The 20,372-nt window shown below is 44.7% G+C and overlaps 1 protein-coding gene across 1 annotated transcript in view; it reads right to left on the reverse strand.

Annotated features, from left to right (window-relative positions):
• Positions 1-1,123: 1,123 nt before the first annotated feature.
• Positions 1,124-20,372, reverse strand: part of SGCG (sarcoglycan gamma) — a 130,447-nt gene continuing 111,198 nt past the window's right edge. Inside the window, exons 7-8 of the mRNA XM_079778850.1 lie at positions 4,676-4,799; positions 1,124-2,335 (exon numbers count right to left, since the gene is read on the reverse strand). Of these exons, the coding sequence (XP_079634976.1) occupies positions 2,162-2,335; positions 4,676-4,799 (298 nt within the window). The 3' untranslated portion in view covers positions 1,124-2,161. The remainder of the gene's footprint in view (positions 2,336-4,675; positions 4,800-20,372) is intronic.

Consider the following 20,372-nt stretch of genomic DNA (forward strand, 5'->3'; position numbering starts at 1 on the left):
CCTAGTCAGCACACATGCCCAAGTTGTGGGCTCAATCCCTGATAGAGGGCATGTAGGAGGCAGCTGAAAGATGTTTTGCTCTCACATCTGTGTTTCTCCTCCTCTCCTCTCTAAAAATCAATTTAAAAAATTGAAATAAAGTTACAGGTTCACAAACCTTTGTATGAAACCCTTGGATTGGGTTTTGGGAAGTTTTTAATGAAGCATTCTCATCAGGGTTGATGTTTTTGCAGTGAAATCTATGAATATTCACACCGAATTGAATACATAGATCGTATAAATAGCCTCGTCTAAATTTAGGTCAGGTTTTGCTACTGACATTTGGGAAATTTTCATTTTGGGGAGCATTTTAGAATTTGAAATTCAAGGCAAGAAATTTTGGGCCTGAACTAATTATCTTATGCTTTTTCTTTCTCTTCCCCTGTTACGCTTTTTGTGTTAAAGGAAAAGTGGAAACTCAACCTAGTAGAGTAGCTGCTCCTGAGTAGCATGCAGTCTAGAACGGTTGGAACAGGCTTCTGCACTTGAGCAGGTTCTGCCAGGTTAGAGAGGGATGAAAGTGTCCTGGGCAGAAGGGCTGAATTGTTCATAGCCTCCATGAGAAAACTAGTGAACACCTGCACAGTCCAATTAGTTTAAACACCAAGCTGGAGGGGGAGTGCGGCGTGCTGAGAGCCCAGGAATGATGTTGGTAAAATGTTCAAATTGTTTTTAATAAAATAAAGTTGTTTCCAGGTCTGATTGGGGATGGATGGGATTTTCTTCTATCTGTGCAAGTTTGCTGTACTGTTTTTTTTAGATGTCAAGAATTTGTAGTGCTGGTAGAAAATAAGAAATAGAAAAGATTTTAATAAGTCATGTATTAATCAGGGTTTACAATTAATTGATACTAAATATTATTTCACAAACCAAGAGTCTGATTTTATAAAGTTACTAGAGGCCCAGTGCACAAAATTCATACACGGGTAGGGTCCCTAGGCCTGGCCGGCGATCAGGGCCAATCGGGGCCTTCCGGCTGCTGGCTGGGGCCTTCCTTCCAGTTGCCGCCCTGGGCCTCCCTTCATTCCACACCGCCCCCTGGTGGTCAGCACATACCATAGCGAGCAAGCGGTCTCCCGGTCGAACTCCCGTGGGGACAATTTACATATTAGGCTTTTATATATATAGATATCTAGTCTTTTATCTATTGTGTAGATGTAAGTACACAGGATGGACAGTTATGAGTCCTACCATCTATTAGCTGTTTAATCATGGTGGATGACAAAACACATTTGGACTTTAGTTCTTTCACTTGTCAAAAGAGTATTATCCCATCTATACATTTATGTAGATTGGTATTTTGGATGGAATGAAACAACATATCAAAGTTTTTCCATGTGAAAACAGCTGTTCAAATGTAGGGTCATAGTTTAATTTCCAGTAGATATTGTATGACCTTGTGACTTGTTCTACATGAACCATTTTTATCACCGGTAACTTGGGGAAAATAATACATACCTCAAAGAGTTGTGGGGATTAAAGAAAGTAAGATGCTCAAACTGTGAAGTTTTGGGGGAAATGTAGGTTGCTTTTTATTGCTCATTGACTATAAAGAAAGCATGATTAATTTTGTATGATTTATTCCTTTGACTACATATTGAAAATCAGATCAACCTTAAAGTCCATTTAAAATATGAACATTTTCTTGTTAAACTTGGCATACTTTGCATTAAAATAAAGAAAGACTCACAGGTTTGAGTGATATAATGAAAACACATCATAGAACTTTGGGTCGTCTTAGTATTGACTAATGCTACTTTTAAGGGGAGTTAGATAGCCACAATTGAACATCATAAATTAATTCCACACAGCAATTCACTATTTCATTGTAGATTGACATGTACAAGAAAGGAAAAGAAAATTCACAAGATTCTGATAAAATCAACCTAGTAGAATAAACATTCTTTTGTTATTTCTTTGGCTTTTGCATCTACCACCCACACAACATTCATCTGAACCCTTTCATTGGCACAGCTTTCTTTCCGATTTCTTTTTGAAAGTGTGTCCTACTTCCATCCACCACCTCAGTTTTCCAGGGTGTCAAGTTGCTCTAAGTGTGAAGGCTTGAAGTCTCTAAAGTTCACTGAAACAAGGCAGATTCTCCATGGAAGGTGTGGGTGGTTTAGGGACAGATGTGACTGTTTTCGTGGCATGTGGTGCTTGTACCAGCCACAGACAGGTAAAGCTTCCCATCTGGACACGCACAAATTTCATAGAGTCTTTGTGAGCTGCCAGCAGGACCCTGAGTCCCCTGAACCAACTTGGGTAAACATACAGTTTCAGTGTCAAGCACAAGCTGTTTGGGAGAAGATGAGAGATTAATTGGTAAAGGAGGAAAGAACATGATAAGCATAAAATTCATATTCTCAAAATGTTCTAAACATTAGTTTTTCTCAGCATAGAAAATGAAATAAGCACCTGCTTTTACTTGTTATAATTATCTGAATCTTTTATAGCCTATTTCTATTTTACATTCAGGCAAAGTGTTAATAATTTCTTCTCCAATTTGGAGTGAAGTCATTTTTACTTTTACCCATTGTACCAGTTGAGCTAGGAAAATTTATAATGCTACACTCACAAAAATGCCTTTCAGAATTACCTGACAAAAGCAAAAATAGAATTCTTTTGCTGATTCACATTTATCTTGTGATCCACTTTGACATCTCCTCCCTATTAGGATAAATTGCAAGCCACAGAAATAGATTAATCTAAATAATTTTTACCTGTGAATGTTGGAATTTCTCCTGATTTTATTTTCTGTGAAAGGCAATTACATTTATCCTATTAGCTATCAACCATTTCCCTAACTTTAAACATATTTGAAACTCCTGCCTTCTATTAGATGCAGAAAAGCAGTAGATAGTGATAAAAGCCAACTAAAATAAAAGCTACTGAATTTTGTGTTCCTATTATAGTTAAACTGAAATGCAAACAAATGGCCATTGGTTGAGATTTGGAAATTTTTTTGATAACTGAAGGCAATAAGAATTGTCGCACTGAGCTGCAAACCATACCTATCCTAGGGTGCTCACTTCTTAGAAGGAATTAAAGCATGTTGTGGGTAAGCATAATAATCTTTTTTTGCCAACAAAGTTAGATCCTTTATTTTATGTGGCTCTCATCCTTGAACTCCAGTCTTTTAATAAATTGATGTTTGCAGGTGTCCTCCCTCGTGGGACACTGACCGCTGCCATGAGAAGCAGGGGGTGAAACAGTGGCATTACAGGAAAAGCTTTACCCCTATGGTCTGGGACTCCTAGAATAAAAGGAATAAAATGGGTATTTTTTAAAAGCAGAACCTATTTAAGAGGTTATTGCCCAATGCTTTGGGCTCTGTGGATACTTGCTTTTTCCCATGTGTGTTTGATTTTTTCCTAGTTTGTCTGCCTTTCCTCTCTCCTTTTCTTTTATGGATAATTGGTCAATTTTTTTCTAATTATTTTTTTCCAGCAAACTCTAGTCACTGGTAGTTCATATACCGCTTCATTGCATATCTTCTTATGCTTTTGAGGGACAGTATTTTGTGGGAGGCCACACATTGCTTCACTCTGAACTGGCCCCCAGTAATAAAGGAGAGGAACTTTAATTATGAGTCAGACTGCTAAAATTGACACATAATTCATGGGGAAAAAGTCATGTTATTTAAAAATTAAAGTCCATATAAATTTTTTCAAGTTAATGCATTTTAAGAATGTAGTGACATTATGAATTAGTAATAAGATTCCAAATGTCTTGATTTCCATTTTTGCATTTATCTGTTAATGGCATCATAACTTTTTTAAGTTAAAACTTGCAGGAGCTTTGCCAGACGACTTTTAAATTCCATTCACTGCCTGTCAGCCGGCTCCTGTCTACATTAATGAGCTGGCCTCCATTTGTTGCCTCAAGTACACCTTCTTCTTAATATTAAATTACATAATTTCAAAATATTGCACCCATATTACCATATTGGTGTCTTATAACCCTATGACATAGTTAAGCAAATATTATTTCCCCTACTTGACAAATGAGAACATAGGGCCCAGTGAGGCCTGTTATCTTTCCTGAATTCAAATAGGTAATCTGTGAATTGACCTAGCACTAGAACAATCCACGTTGAGTAGCATGTGCTCCATTGCCTTGCTATAACTGTGGCCTCTATCAGTAATGTTTTATTTCTGGGCTTGAAGTTTCAGATTTTATCCTTATTGTAACTGACTTTTAAAGATCGTATTTTCATTTAAAAATAATTTGTCATAAGGAAGCCCAGTGCTGTAAGCGGTAACAGATAATGGTTGTCACTTACAGGTACCTTCCAGTGACCATATTGAGAGAAGTTGAATCACTAGGAAATGGAAAAGTTGATATTCTCTGTAAACTCTGAAAGTCTGTAGTATTTTTTCAAAGCTGAAAATAACAAGAGACTAGGTGGCACAAATACCAGTCAAAGAAAGCTGTCTGGATCCAATATGGAATTATTTTAAATTTTCTTGGACCTTCTTTCAATGCTAAATTAACATTTGCCTTTGTTTCACATTTTTTACTCTATGCTTTTCGTAACATTTCTTTACAAACTACCATAAATTTAATATACTGATACCTTATGGACATGAGTATTGTCAAGACATGCAGTAGGAGCTTGATCAATTGAACTCACCATTCCATCATTACTATGAAAAATGATGTCCATTTGAGAAAGGGCCTTGATTTTCCCAGCATGAGCTTTAATATGAACACCCTTTGGGGCATTCATGCTTAGACTTCGTGTGGGAGATTCTAATCTGAAATGAGAGAAAGAAATCAAGGAAAAATAGTATTTAAAAAAGCCACTCCAAGAATGCCTCAATGAACAGCTTAGCACAGAAGATACAATCAATAAGATATATACTATCTTCACATCATTCTTGAATGCTAATAAAATGTACATTATTCATTTAAAAATCCAGAAATAACATGTAGTAAAGAAATTCACTTCCTATCAGTGAGAGTCTATTGAAATAGTATCCTCTAAAAACAGATAAAACAGTAGAGAGCCCTAACCCAATGCAATAACTTCAGATGGCATGTTTAAACACTCTGGCATTCCACACCAGAAGACAATGCTATTTGTGAGTAACTGTAAAAAAAATTTTTTAGTTAAGGCACAAACTTGTCTGGAAAAAAAAAGACAAATTTAAGGGCAACATGTGCATCTGCTACATGTTCAAAAACAAGAATGTAAGTTAGGCATTCAGATTTTGGTTGCTTTTTAAAAAAAATTTAGGAAAGTTACAGGGCGGATACAAAGATTTCTTTTGGAAAAATACTGAATTGATGAAGTTAATACATAGGATGGAGACTGACCTCAGCTGGCTTTATAGTATACTCATAAAATTTATCAGAATCTCTCTGTGATTAAGTCAAACATAAAACAGAAATTCTAGTAATATATGTACCAGAAAAAAATTCTCCTATTTTTCTCTGCCTGGGAAGCACTGAATTTCCACCTGATGGCACAATGTGATTACTTGAAAGATTTTTCAGTTGCTCCAACCCAACCCAACTCCAAAGTTTGAAAGGCTAATTGACTGACATGTTTAGAGGTCTATGAGAGGGAGAACAGAATAGAAAAGGATCTGCATCCTCCGGGAGGGTAAGATTAGAGTGCAGGGGGGTCACTGAGAGAAAAAGGGAAGTGATGAAGAAGAGAGAAGTACCCTGTTAAGGAATTTGCATGTGAATTGACTGAATATTTCTTTGACAAGTGTTTTTAAATCAGATGGTTGCCATCTTCAATTGGCAAGTTTTTTGTCTATCACTATTTGCAATAGTAAACAAGGTTTCATTCTCTTGTATACATCTCAATATGTGAAAATTTATCTGTTACACATGTTGAAATTTTAGCTTGAGTATGAGAAAACACGTAGAGATACTTATGGAATTTATTGGTCTAATTATGTTGGGCTTAGGTCATGGGGAAACACTGATATTTCTAGATAAGCCTGGTTGAGCTCAGCAAATTTCAACCCGTGTGCCACAATAATTTTTAAAACATGCTATACCTCACTAATTAGTCAGGGCACTGACCTCTTTCCCCTTAGATTGTTAAATAAAATAATGACAAGAGCCAGTACAACAATAGTCATCCTGTGTGGATCAATCAAATTTATACCTTTTTTCTGTCAGATTAGCAAGAAATATTTTTTGGTGTGCTACAGAACTTTAGTAATTAGTTTATGTGTGCCATGAGATGAAAAAGTTTGAAAATCATTGATCTAGCTGGTTGCCCATTTTCGCTATTTTGAGATTTGCAAATTGCTTACTTTTTTCCTGCCTGGATTGATAGAAAGAAAGGAGGGGAAGAGGAAGGAAAGGAAGAAAGACATTTAAGTAGCCTGTAAAGGTCTGGTCTATTTCAGGCAAACCATTTGTGAACTGGAAGACCCTAGCAAAGGTGAATCTGTTTCAAAGATCTGTTATCAACAAAATTGACTCAATAGGTCCAATTTCTCATTTTTAATCAGATCATAATATGGCGCTTCTAGAAGAGCAGATTTCTTCCACTTTGTTATCATTTCTAGCCTTGAAGATGAAATATTTCAGTTTAGCACATCTTAAGACTCATTAGTCAAAGAACATATATGCATAGCCCATGAACACAGACAACAGTGTGGTGATGGCCAGAGAGAGGGGGCAATGGAGTTGAATGGAGGTGGGTAAAGGGAAGGAAATGGGGGACATCTATAATAATGTCAAGAATTTTTTTAAGACTCATTTTACCAAAAAGCCTGTGATTAAAATGCTCTGAAGTATACATCACTATAAACACACTGAAGAGGAATCAGATAATTTAATTTTTTTTGTTATGTTTTAGTTTGCTGGTTAGATACCTACCTTTTTCTTCAAATATGTGAATATATAAACATTTTTCAATGACTTATATAAAGAGAAAAAGTTTTGAGCACTTACAGAAAGCAATGCAAATAAATAAACAAATATACACTGAGTGGCCAGATGATTATGATCTCTGAACACATAATCATCTGGCCACTCAATGTGTGTGTGTGTGTGTGTGTGTGTGTGTGTGTGTGTGTGTGTGTGTGTATGCGTTCCTGTTGCAGAAAAAATCCTGCAATAGGGTTTCCTGCTGCACTCTACCCCGCCCGCCTGCTCTCCTCCCTTCTCCCCCACCCCGCCTTCTCCACCAGCCCGCCTGCTTTTCTCCTTTCTCCCCCACCCCGCCTGCTTTTCTCCCTTCTCCCCCGGCCCCGCCTCCGCTCCTCCCTTCTCCCCTGCCTCGCCTTCTCCACCAGCCCACCTGCTCTCCTTCCTTCTCCCCCGGCCCCGCCTCCACTCCTCCCTTCTCCTCCCACCCAGCTTGCTTGCTTCTCCACAGCTTTGCTACCTTCTGCAGCTCTTGGCTTCTTGCTAAGCTGTCTTGATATGCAAATTAGCCGCCATCTTGGTTGGGGTAATTTGCATACTCGTCCTGATTGGCTGGTGGGCTTGGCTTGGGCATAGTGAAGGTGTGCTCAATTTGCATATTTGTCTATTATTAGGTAGGATATATATATATATATATATATATATATATATATATATATATGTATGTATATGTATGTGTGTGTGTGTGTGTGTGTATATATATATATATATATATATATATATATATATATATATGGCCCAGTGCATGAATTCATGCATGGGTAGGGTCTGGCCAGCCTGGCCAGGGGGAGGGGACATGGGCGGTTGGCTGGCCTGCCTGCCAGTCAAACTCCTGGTCAAGGGGACAATTGCATATTAGCCTTTTATTATCCTATCTAATAAAAAAGTAATATGCAAATTGACCATCACTCTAACACACAAGATGGCCTCCCCCATGTGGTCAAAGATGGCTGCCCCCATGTGGACACAAGATGGCTGCCACAAGATGGCCAGCAGGGGAGGGTAATTGTGAGTGATCAGGCCAGCGGGGGAGGGCAGTCAGGGGTGACCGGGCTGGCAGAGGAGGGCAGTTGGGGGGACCAGGCCTGCAGGGGAGGGCAGTTGTGGGCGATCAGGCCAGCAGGGGAGGGCAGTTGGGGGGACCAGGCCTGCAGGGGAGGGCAGTTGGGGGGACCAGGCCTGCAGGGGAGGGCAGTTAGGGGTGACCGGGCCAGCAGAGGAGGGAAGTTGGGGGTGACCAGGCCGGCAGATGAGGGCAGTTGGGGGAGACCAGGCCAGCAGGGGAAGGCAGTGGGAGGGACCAGGCCTGCAAGGGAGGACAGTTGTGGGTGATCAGGCCAGCAAGGGAGGGCAGTTAGGGGTGAATGGCCCCGCAGAGGAGGGCAGTTGGGGGAGACCAGGCCAGCAGGGGAGGGCAGTTAGGGGCAATCAGGCTGGCACGGGAGTAGTTAGGCGTCGATCAGGCTGGCAGGGGAGTGGTTAGGGGGTGATCAGGCTGGCAGGCAGAAGCAGTTAGGGGCAATCAGGCAGGCAGGCAGGCGAGCGGTTGGGATCCAGCAGTCCTGGATTGTGAGAGGGATGTCCGATTGCCCGTTTAGGCCCGATCCCACCGTTGGACATCCCTTAAGGGGTCCCACATTGGAGAGGGTGCATGCTGGACTGAGGGGCAACTCCCCCTACCTCCCCACCCCCTCGTGCATGAATTTTGTGCACTGGACCTCTAGTATAGGATATACACTGAGTGGCCATATTACTATGCATTCAGAGATCATAATAATCTGGCCACTCAGTGTATATAAACACATACACAAAATTCATGTCGTAAAAGCACAATTAAGATAATTTGGTTGCTAAAGCAGATGAGTTTTCAGTTGTATTCCTTTTAAAATGAAGAAAACAGAATTCATTAACTTCACAAAAATATGCACATATTCATTAAAATATAGTTGGTGTGCAAGATTCTATTAATTTTAGGTGTACAACAGTTGACATTTTAATCTTACGATGTGCTCACCATACTATGTCTAGTAACCATCTGTCATTGTGCAATTTTATCATACTATTATTGACTATCCTAGAGGCCCGGTGCATGAAATTTGTGCACGGGAGGGGGAGTGTCCCTCAGTCCGGCCTGCACCCTCTTCAATCTGGGACCCCACAGGTATCGGGCCTAAACCAGCAGTCAGACATCCCCCCCTCACAATCCAGGACTACTGGCTTCTAACTGCTCGCCTGCCTGCCTGCCTGATTGCCCCTAACTGTTTCTGCCTGCCAGCCTGATCACCCTCTAACCACTCTCCTGCCAGCCTGATTGATGCCTAACTGCTCCCCTGCTGGCCTATCGCCCCCAACTGCCCTCCCCTGCCAGCCTGATTGCCCACAACTGCCTTCCCCTGCTGCGACCTGCCTCCTCTGCCAGGACCCGCCTCCTCCACGCAAGGTGGCAGAGACGCAAGGACTGACCTCCTCTGCACCACACAGAGCCACGGGACCCCCAGGCCTCAACATGTGGAGTGGCCACCAGGCCCTGCCTCCGCTGTGCGTGTGGCCATCTTGTGACAGCCATCTTATGGCAGCCATCTTGTGGCAGCCATATTATGGCAGCCATCTTGTGATGATGTGAGGGCATGATGACCACCTAGGCTATTATTAGTATAGATTCCCTTTCACCTACTGTACCTGTCACTCTACCACACTGTCTGGCAACTATCAGTTTGTTCTTTGTTTCTATGAGTCTGTTGTTGTTTTGTTTGTTGTTTGTTCTTTAATAGAATACATTTATATAAAACAAAATTCTTTTTTTTTCAATTACACTTTACAACCAATATTATTTTGTTTTAGTTTCTAGTGTACAGCATAGTGATTAGGCAATCATAAACTTTACAAAGTGACCCACTACCCCCTGATATTTTAAGTACCCACCTGACATGATACATAGTTATTACAGTATTATTGACTATGTTCCCTATGGGTACTTTACATCCCTGTGACTATTTGGTGACTACCAATTTGTAATTCTTAATCCCTTTACCTTTCTCACTCAGTACCCCAACACCACCCACTTCCGGAAACCATCAGTCTGATTTATCTCAGTATCTATGAGTTTATTTCTATTTTTGTCTCTTTATTTATTTTGCTCTTTAGATTTCACATAAAAGTGAAGTCATATGGCATTAATATTTCCTGATTTATTTTACTTAGCATAATACCATCTAGGTTCATCCATGCTATTGCAAATGGTAAAATTTCATTCCTTCTTATGACTCAACTAGTGTCCCAGTGCACAGATTCATGCACAGTGAAAGGAAATTAGTTAGAAGAAATATTTTAATATCGCTATTTGTCCTTTCTCTATAATAGAAGTGTCAACCAAATTCACAATCAACAATGACAGATCAAAACACATGTGTGGGATTGGTGCCAGTGAGAGCTTTATATGTATTGTGCATGCACAAGTCAAATTAGCCTTTTATATATATACTAGTGGCCCGGTGCATGAAATTCATGCACGGGGGTGGGGAGGGTGTCCCTCAGCCCAGCCTGCACCCTCTCCAATCTGGGACCCCTCAAGGGATGTCCGACTGCCCGTTTAGGCCCGATCCCAGGGGCCTAAAATGGGCAGTCAGACATCCCTCTCACAACCCAGGACTGCTGGCTCCCAACCACTTGCCTGCCTGCCTGCCTGATTGTCCCTAACCACTTCTGCCTGCCAGCCTGATCACCCCCTAACCACTCCCCTGCTAGCCTGATCAACACCTAACTGCTCCCTTGCCAGCCCGATTGCCCATAACTGCCCTCCCCTGCCGGCCTGGTCACCCCTAACTGCCCTCCCCTGCAGGCCTGGTCCTCCCCCCCAGCTGCCCTCCCCTGAAGGCCTGGTTGCTCCCAACTGCCCTCCCATACAGGCCTGGTCACCCACAATTTCCCTCCCCTGCAGGCCTGGGTCCCCACAAATGCCCTCCCCTTCAGGCTTGGTCCCTCCCAACTTCCCTCCCCTGCTGGCCTGATCACCCACAACTGCCCTCCCCTGCTGGCCATCTTGTGGCGGCCATCTTGTGTCCACATGGGCCGGCCATCTTTGACCACATGGGGGCGGACATCTTGTGTGTTGGAGTGATGGTCAATTTGCATATTACCCTTTTATTAGATAGGATATACTAGAGGCCCAGTGCATGAACGTAGTGCACTGGGGGGAGTGTCCCTCAGCCCAGCCTGCACCCTCTCCAATCTGAGACCCCTTGGGGGATGTCTGACTGCCGGTTTAGGTCAAATGCTGTTTCTGGATAATTAGATCAGGCAAAGACTCAAAGCCTCCAGAGACTGCCTCTGCCTGTAGATTGATTGGGTGTAGTCTTGATTAGCCTTCAGGCAATTGTTCATAGGTTTGCAGGATGTTTTCCAACAGGTGGGGCAATTGTTTCTGCCTGGATGCAAATTGTTATTCTCAGTCTCTTTATGACCCTCAGAAACTCCACATCATGGGGCACATTGTTGTCCAATAAAAATGGTCAATTGTCTTCCCTCCCAGGAAAAAAATTGCATGGATAGCAAAGGTGTGCCTGAGAAAGATTACCTCCACAGCGTGAGGGAATGACTTTACACAGAAAACCAGGGTGTCTGCCTTACAAGCTCTAACCCCAGAGCCCCCATCCCTGGTTTCTTCTTATACATTTCTAGTCCACTCTGCCATCCCTCTTCCAGAGCCCAAAGTGAGTGGCTGCACACAAACTTTGTGTGTTGGCCCTTTAAGAAGGTACCTGCATTTCCAGCCATCTCTCCCTGGCAGACAGAAACCCTGATGCTTTTCACATCCAAATTTTATGTGGGCACCTTTCTCTGCTGAGGGGCCCAGCTCGGGGATTAGACCCCAGAGTTCTCAGTGGCAACTCCCCACAGCTGAGATCTCTTTCAGAAATTTCAGCTGCTGTCTGTGGGAGCCTGGCCAGCCCTTTCATGACTCCCCCCTTCCTACCAGTCTCTATAAGGTCTCCACTTTCTGTCCTTGGTTATCAGGATTGTCTGAATCATTGTTCTATTCTAGGAAAGTAAAATTGTTGTTCTTTCCTAATATAATAATTCTGTAAGTTGACCTTATGATCCTTTATCAAAATTAATGAAATTGTTATAATTTAATTATAGTCACAATTTATTTTATGTTGTAAATATTCTCTACATGGGCAAGATAACTCCCATTTGCTTTTGATTAACATTTAACTATACATTAAAGATAAGAGCAATGCTGAATTTCCTAACTCATTACATTTAGTGTTAATATTTACTTGGGATAATATATATATATATATATATATATATATATATATATATATATATGCCTAAGCGACCGTTACAACAGAATGAACAGAATGACCAGAATGACCAAAATGACCAAAACAACCAGTTGCTATGATGCGCACTGACCACCAGGGGGGCATACACTCAATGTAGGATCTGCCCCTAGCCCGCAGGCCCCGATTGCCGATGGGGCCTGCTGGCTACCCTCCTGGTCCCTCCCCTTGGCCAGCAGGCCCCAATCGCCTGATCGGGGCTGGGCCCCTGGTCTGGGCTGGGGAACTGGGGGTGGGTGGCGGAGGATTCAGCTCCTTTCCCAGGGGGGCCAAGGGCCAGATCCCTCCATGGGGCTGGCGGCCAACCTCCTGGATCCCTCCCCATGTCCCTCCCCCAGCCAGCAGCCCCTGATCAGCCCGTCACCTACCCACTGCAGTGGTGGTTGGCCCCTCACCCCAACCAGCAGTCCCCAATTGCCCAATTGATGCTTGCCAGCCAAACTCCCGGTCCCTCCCCAGCCCACAGGTCCCAATGTGGATGGGGAACCAGGGGTGGGTGGTGGTGCACAGGCAGCGAGGGAAGGAGGAGGCAGGGAGGTGGGAAACTGCGCGGTGGCAGCATGCAGGCGGCGAGGGAAGGAGGAGGTGGGGAGGCAGGGAGGCAGAAAACCTGATTGGCCCTGATTGCCATCCAGGCCTAGGGACCCCACCCATGCACAAATTTTGTGCACCGGGCCTCTAGTAATGATATAAAAATGATTTTTGTGCTTGACTTTTAGTTTACAAAATGCTTTCAAATTAACAGCTTATTAAATCTTTCCAAGAGATCTCTGAGATGTATAATACTATCAACATTTTATACATGAGAAAAAATAGTCTCAACAGTTTAGCTTGGCCAAGGTCACCAGGTTTGTCTGTGTAAAGTTGGAATTTCTACTCTACTTTATTTCTCTTATTGTACATAATATCATAGAATATGTTAGTTGTTTTGCATACATTTCAAGTTCAAATTCTAAACATGATTTTAAGGAATATCTTAGGCTTTAAGACTTGTTTTAAAAAATATTATTTGATTTTGTATAAAATACAAATATACTATTGGAATAAATATTTATAGCAACAAACCAGTAAATTCAGTAGCCTATGTATAAAGTGAAATACATTGAGGCACATCTATATATATAAAGAGCCAGGGGCCGTCACATCCAAAACAACCGAACGGACAACCGAACAGGCTGAGTGGGGCGGCAAGGCCAGCAGGGGGGTTAGTGAGGGACGACCAAACGACTAAAAAAGCAGGCTGTGTGGGGCGACCAAACAACTGAACACCAGGCTGTGTGGGGCGACCAGGCCAGCAGGGGGGTTAGTGAGGGATGACCAAACAACCGAACAGCAGGCTGCATGGGGTGACCAGGCTGGCAGAGGGGGGCAGTGAGGGGCGACCAGGCTGGCGGGGGGGGGGGGAGTGAGGGGTGACTAAGCTGGCAGAGGGGGGCAGTGAGGGGCAATCAGGCCAGAAGGGGAGGCACTTGGGTACGACAAGGCTGGTGTGGGGGGATGTGAGGGATGACCAAGCCAGCAGGGGGGGCAGTTGGGGGTGACCAGGCCAGCAGGGGGGACAGTTGGTGGTGACCAGGCTGGCAGGGGGGCAGTGAGGGGCGACTTGGCCGGCAGAAGGGGGCAGTGAGGGGCAACCAGGCCAGCAGGGGAGGCACTTGGGTACAACACGGCTGGTGGGAGGGGGTGTGAGGGATGACCAAGCCAGCAGGGGGGGGCAGTTGGGGGTGACCAGGCCAGCAGGGGGGCAGTTGGGGGCAACCAGGCTGGCGGGGGGAGCAGTTAGGGGCGACCAGGCCAGCGGCGGGGAGGGGGTAGTTGGGGGTGACCAGGTTGGTGGGGGGGCAGTTGGGGGCGATCAGGTTGGCAGGCAGAGGCAGTTAGGTGTGATCAGGCAGGCAGGCAGGTGAGCAGTTAGGAGCCAGCGGTCCTGGATTGTGAGAGGGATGTCTGACTGCCGGTTTAGGCCCAATCCCCAGGATCTGGCCTAAACCGGCAGTCAAACATCCCCTATGGGGTCCCAGATTGGAGAGGGTGCAGGCTGAGCTAAAGGGACCACCCACCCCTTGCACAAATTTTGTGCACCGGGCCTCTAGTATAAAGAATAAATGTCTAGGTGAAGTAGGTGATTTTGTGTAAAAATATAGCAAAGTTTGAGAGCATTATGCTAAGTGTTATGAGACAGTTACAAAAAGACACATACTCTATGATTTCACTTATATGAGGTACCTAGAATAGTCACTTTCATAAAGACAGAACATAGAATGGTGTTTGTCAGGGGCTGGGGAAGGAAAATGATAAACTTTTTAATGGGCCCTGGCTGGGCAGCTCAGTTGGTTAGAGCATCATCCTGATACACCAAGGTTCCATGGTTGTGGGTTCGATCCCCAGTTGGGGCACATACAAGAATCAAGCAATGAATGCATAAATAAGTGGAACAACAAATCTCTCTCTCTTTCTCTCTTTCAAATCAAGAAATAAAAAAAGAAGTTGTTTAATGGAGACAATTTAAGTTTTACAAAATGAAAAGTTCTAGAGATGGATGGTGATGATGGTTGCACAGCAATGTGAATGTTCTTAATACTTCTGAACTGTACACTTAAAGGTATTTAAGTTGGTAAATTTTATGTTATATGTATTTTACCACACTTAAACTATACTGTATATACACCATCATTTTTCCAACATTTTTTGCAAATATGAATTTTTCATGCATTTGATTTTTTTCATATTGCTCTTTCTCTAATATTACCCAAGGATATTTTTTTCCATTGATTTGTAAACAGAGTGGAAGTGGGGAGAAGGGGAGAGAAACATTGATTGGTTGCCTCCTGCTCCCACCCTGACTGGGGCTGGGGATTGAACTGCAATTGAGGTACATTCCTTTGATCGGGAATCCAACTTGTGACACTAACCACTGAGCAAACTAGCCAGAGCTACAGTACATGTATTTTATTAAATGTTGTGTAAATTGACATTTTCTAGAATGCTTTTTGCAAATTTCAAGCTCACAAAGACACCATTCTCTTTCACTAAAGGTGCAAATATTTTGCCCTGTTTGCAGCTGTATTGGAGATGGGTAGTATAACAAGAAAATATCATTTTTTTCTGTTAAAAATTGAGAATAATTTCAGGAAACTCATGCTAATGCTTTTCAGGGAAAAACGATGGCTCTGTGAAACACATGAATCATAAGCCCACAGCTTATGAACTAAATGAACTAAAATTTGAGGCATTAGTAGATATTCCTGGGTCTCCAAGAGAAGAAGGGGCAGTCCAGTCAGATGGGACAACCTGTGTAAAAGGATGGAGTGGGGTGGATGGCAGCACTCAAGTCTGAGAGGGCAGATCAGGCAGGAGGTGCTGTGAGGGCTCACGGCTGGACAGCCATTAGGAAGAGCCCAGATCCATGAGGGCCATGAACACCCAGAGGTAGAGCCTTTCCAACTTTCCTAAGGCCAAGGTGGCATCAATGAAACTGAAATGCATAGTTGCATTTGGCAAAGTCCCTGATGGGCAGATTAGAGAGGAACAAACTGAAGGCGGGACTATACTACAGGAAAATACAGGGTCAGGACTGAAGCAGGCAGGAGGGAGAGTAAAGGCCTGAAGCACAGAGACAGTAAGAATGGAAAACCGGGATTTTTATGTCTATGGGGACCCTGTTTAGAGTGTGCCGGATGTTTAAGGCCACTCTTGAGTGTAGGAATCCTAATCAGGAGCGTTCAAGGTTACTTTGCTATATGCAGGTGAAAGAAGCAAGGACACAGCTATCTTACTATATGTACACTGCACAAGCGTGCCCTTCTATAACCCAAAGACTGATGTCACTATTTGGAAAGACACTTCTTTTGTCTAAGTTAGTATTGAAGTATGTTACTGACCAGCAGGCAGCTGGCTTGGAGGTAGCTGCTTATTGAGGCTGTAGCTCTAAGGATGGCTCCTGTATAGCTCCTATTTTGAGGCTACTAATACTTTGTAGGAAAGATGTATTGTTACCTAGCTGGTGTATGGCTACTGTATGGGACTTTACTTTGAAGAACTGCTTTGTCTAATAGCTCCTGTTGTAGCAATGGCTACTTGGGCTACAATAAAGACTCTCTTATATACCCACAAATTCTCATGGCTTCTCCTTCGAATACCCAGCGTCCAAGGGGGTCCTGTCTCTAGCAGAGGGGCTCGGACCCAACAGTTGGCATAGTCAGGCAAGATGAAGGACCTTTGTACCCAACAATGTCCTTTGAATTTTAGTCAGTAATGACTAGTTATAAGTAGAAAGTCATGATAATAAAGACAACTAATGGAATAAAAAGCAATCTGGGAGACAAATGGCAGCCGAATAGGCAGACATGTCCCAAGCCTTACCCCAGAGCAGATAGAAGGAGCAACTAAATAGAATAACATCCACCCAGAATTGGCAAAGTAGGCACAGCTGGTGAGACAATTCACAGCCAGGAAGGGCAGAGGACGCCTGGAGAATGGTAAAATCAGGGATCTGGGCTGGAGAGAGTTGTGAGACCTCCAAGCCCAGAGGGTCAGAAGGAAGCTGCACAGCTGCTGTGACCCTTGGGAATAGGTGTAACAAAAGAAAGTCCACAGGGCTGCTGCCAGCAAGGGATTCTAGACCTAAGTCCACAGCCACAAGAGGCTGAGCCTGGAGGGGCAGCCTGAACAAATGCCCAAGCCGCATGGTATCAGGGGGGAGAGAAACTCGCAGTGGCACAGCTCTTTCTCCTCTTTTTGGTCTTTGCTTTTATTTGCTAAACCCAGTTCATGGGACCTTTCAAAGACAAACATTCACCCATGGCTGAGGTGCAGGTGGAGGTGTGGACTTGTGGAGTCTGGGGAGAGGATGTGGAGAAGAGCAGGTCGGGGAGAGGTGGCTGAGAGTCTGGCACTGGGACATACCTGACACCCCAGACCTAAGCAGCCATTTTCTCCTGAAGAGATTTCCTTGCAATCTCCAGGCAACCAATACAGCCACTCCCAGACTACACCCTGAGTGTTACAAAGGATACAAAAATAAATGTGAATAGTCCCTGAGAGCCCTCAGGGACTGGGCTGAAGAGAGGTCGTTCAGTCCCAGAAAGCGATATGGCGACCTCCCCCACTATAGCCCTGTCAGAAACAGCCACTTGCAAGATTAAGATTGACAGCAGGCATACAGGCTAAGTTGGCAGATTGGTCCCACCTGCTGGCAGTCAAGGTGGTTGAGACAGACACAAACAGAGGAGTGGTGGTCTGCTTGGAACTTCAATACCGTGCTGACTACATAATAGGAAACTGAGAAGTGGCAGACAGTACAGAAGAGCGGGATCTTAAACCAGCCCCATGGGGAATTAAAACTTGGTGGAAAAGAACAACACTTCACTTTTTTATTTTTATTTTATTTTATTTTATTATTGTTTTGTTATCTCTTTTTTCTTTATTTTCTTTTCATCTGTTTTTTTATTTTTATTTCTTTTTGCATTATTTTTTTCATCATTCTATTTTTATTTTTTATTATTTTATCCTATTTAAAAAAAATTTTTTTTCTTCCTCTTTCTTTTTCTTCTTATCCACCCATCTTCTTTCTATACTGAATCAAGGTCCTCCCCATACTCATCCAATTCCTTAACAATGCTTTAGCCCAGGGTGTGGCAACCGCATGAGCAACAGCTACAAAAGCAACTCACCCCCATCTGAGGAGCAGCAGCCATGTGAGCGACCTGCTCTCAGCCTCTACAGATTCTGCCCCCACCCTCTTTTCTGGGTGTTTGTTGTTCGCATTTTTTGGTTTATCTGTTTGTTCTGTGGTGTTTTCTCCATATATATATCCTCTCTAATAAAATGGTAATATGCAAATTAACCATCACTCCACTACATAAGCCACAACCACCAGCCAAGCCACGCCCACCAGCCAATCAGGGCGAGTATGCAAATTAACCCCAATCCAAGATGGCTACAGCCACAGTGAGCAAGGTTTCCCAGGTAACAGAGCAACCCAAGCTTTCCATAGCCATTGCAGGCCTAAGCCTCCACTCAAGCTACAAAGTTTCAGTTATAGAAGGTAAACAAATTGAAACAAATGGCGGCAGAATGGAACTTGAGAGAGCAGGCCAGGGTTGCCGGCGACAACAGGGGAAGCAAAGCTTTCCTCACACCCTGGCTGGGCCCACCCGCTTAAGGCAACAAAGTTTCAATTGTAGAAGGTGAATTAACTGCCACAGAAAATGGCTGCCGCCCCGGAGGGAGCAGCAGGCTTGGTTCCGCTCCAGGCTACAAAGTTTCAATTGTAGAAGGAAAATAAATTCCAGATACCAGGCCTCTGCTTGGGTCGCCAGGGGGCATGGCCGGCCTGCAAACCACCACAGGCCCCTCGCTCAGGCCGCCCCACGCCCCAAGGGAACCCCACCCTGATCTGGGACACCCTTCAGGGCAAACCAGCTGGCCCCCACCCGTGCACCAGGCCTCTATCCTATCTAATAAAAGAGTAATATACAGATTGATCATCACTGCAACACACAATATAGCTGCCCCCATGTGGTAAAAGATCCTGCCCTCATGTGGACACAAGATGGCCAGCAGGAGAGGGCAGTTAGGAGGCACCCAGGCTGCAAGGGAGGGCAGTTGGAGGTGATCAACCCTGCAGGGGAGGGCAGTTAGGGGTGACCAGGCCAGCAGAGGAGAGAAGCTGGGGGCAAACAGGCTGGCAGGGGAGCAGTTAAGCATCAACCAGGCTGGCAGCGGAGTGGTTAGGGGGTGATCAGGCTGGCAGGCAGAAGCAGTTAGGCGCAATCAGGAAGACAGGCAGGCAAGCAGTTGGGAGCCAGGAGTCCTGGATTGTGAGAGGGATGTCCGACTGCCCGTTTAGGCCCGATCCTTTTGGGATCGGGCCTAAACGGGCAGTCGAACAGGATCGGGCCTAAATGGGCAGTCGGACATCCCTCCAGGAGTCCCAGATTGGAGAGGGTACAGGCTGGGCTGAGGGACAACCCCCCGCCGTGCACGAATTTCGTGCACCGGGTTTCTAGTATATATATATTTCCTTTTTCTTCTTTTTCTTTCCTCTCTTACCATTTTTTCTCTCCTCAATATCATTTGTGTTCTCTTTTCTCTCCCCTAATTCTCTTTTCTATGGTGGTCACTTACATTGGGGTTATTGATGTCATGAGTACATTTGTGTTTTGTTCCCTTTGTGTCATGTCTTGTTGAGTTGCATTTTGTCCTGTTTGGTCAAGGTGGTAGAGAGGGAGCCACATAACCAGACACCCAGAGAGGAGTCTCCATCCACAAATGGGTCAATAACTCTCCAGACCCAACTACAGAGGCAGGAAGATGGCAGCTGGGAGGACGTAAGTGAGGGATAGAGCATGAATGAGTGAGGGAGCAAAAGGAGTGTGTGGACGTGTGTGTGTGTGTGTGTGTGTGTGTGTGTGTGTGTGTGTGTGTGTGTGTGTGAAGGACAGTTAGATCCTGCAGGACCTTCGGGGACTGGCGGACCAGCCTCGTCTAGCAAGGCAGCCTCTGCTACCATTGCAAACAGTCCCGGGATGGCCAACTCTACCACAGAGGCTGGGCCAGCTTGAAGGGGACAGCTGCGGTGACTGGTAATCCAGCCTCACCTCCACCCAGGGTGCCCTCAGACACCACCCAGGACTCTACAGCCACCCGCCAGGGACCTGCTGTCTCAGCTGTGGTCCCATGGGCACCAATATTCCAGCCACCCTGGCCACAGGCTCCTGTGAGTTCCAAATCACGCTCCCCTCCTGTTGGCCTGACTCTTTAGCCAAGGGTGTGGCGAATGCATGAGCAACAGCTGCACAAGCAGCCCGAACCCGTCTGAGGAGCAGCAGCTGCATGCAACCCACCCCTGTCCAAGGAGCAGCAGCCACACGAGCAGCCCACCCCCTTCTGAGAAGCAGCAGACACCATTGTCCAAGGAGCAGCATCCGTGTGAGCAGCCCACCCCCATCCAAGGCAAAGCAGCCACATAAGTGCATGAGCAGCCAGCCCCCACCAGCTGGAGGAGCCACCACTGCTGCTAGCAGTTGCAAGAGCAGCACCCACCCGAGGAGCCACCATCAACTGAGGAGCAGCCGCTGCCAT

The sequence above is a fragment of the Cnephaeus nilssonii genome (assembly GCF_951640355.1).
Source record: "Cnephaeus nilssonii genome assembly, chromosome: 8".
NCBI classification, from domain to species: domain Eukaryota; kingdom Metazoa; phylum Chordata; class Mammalia; order Chiroptera; family Vespertilionidae; genus Cnephaeus; species Cnephaeus nilssonii.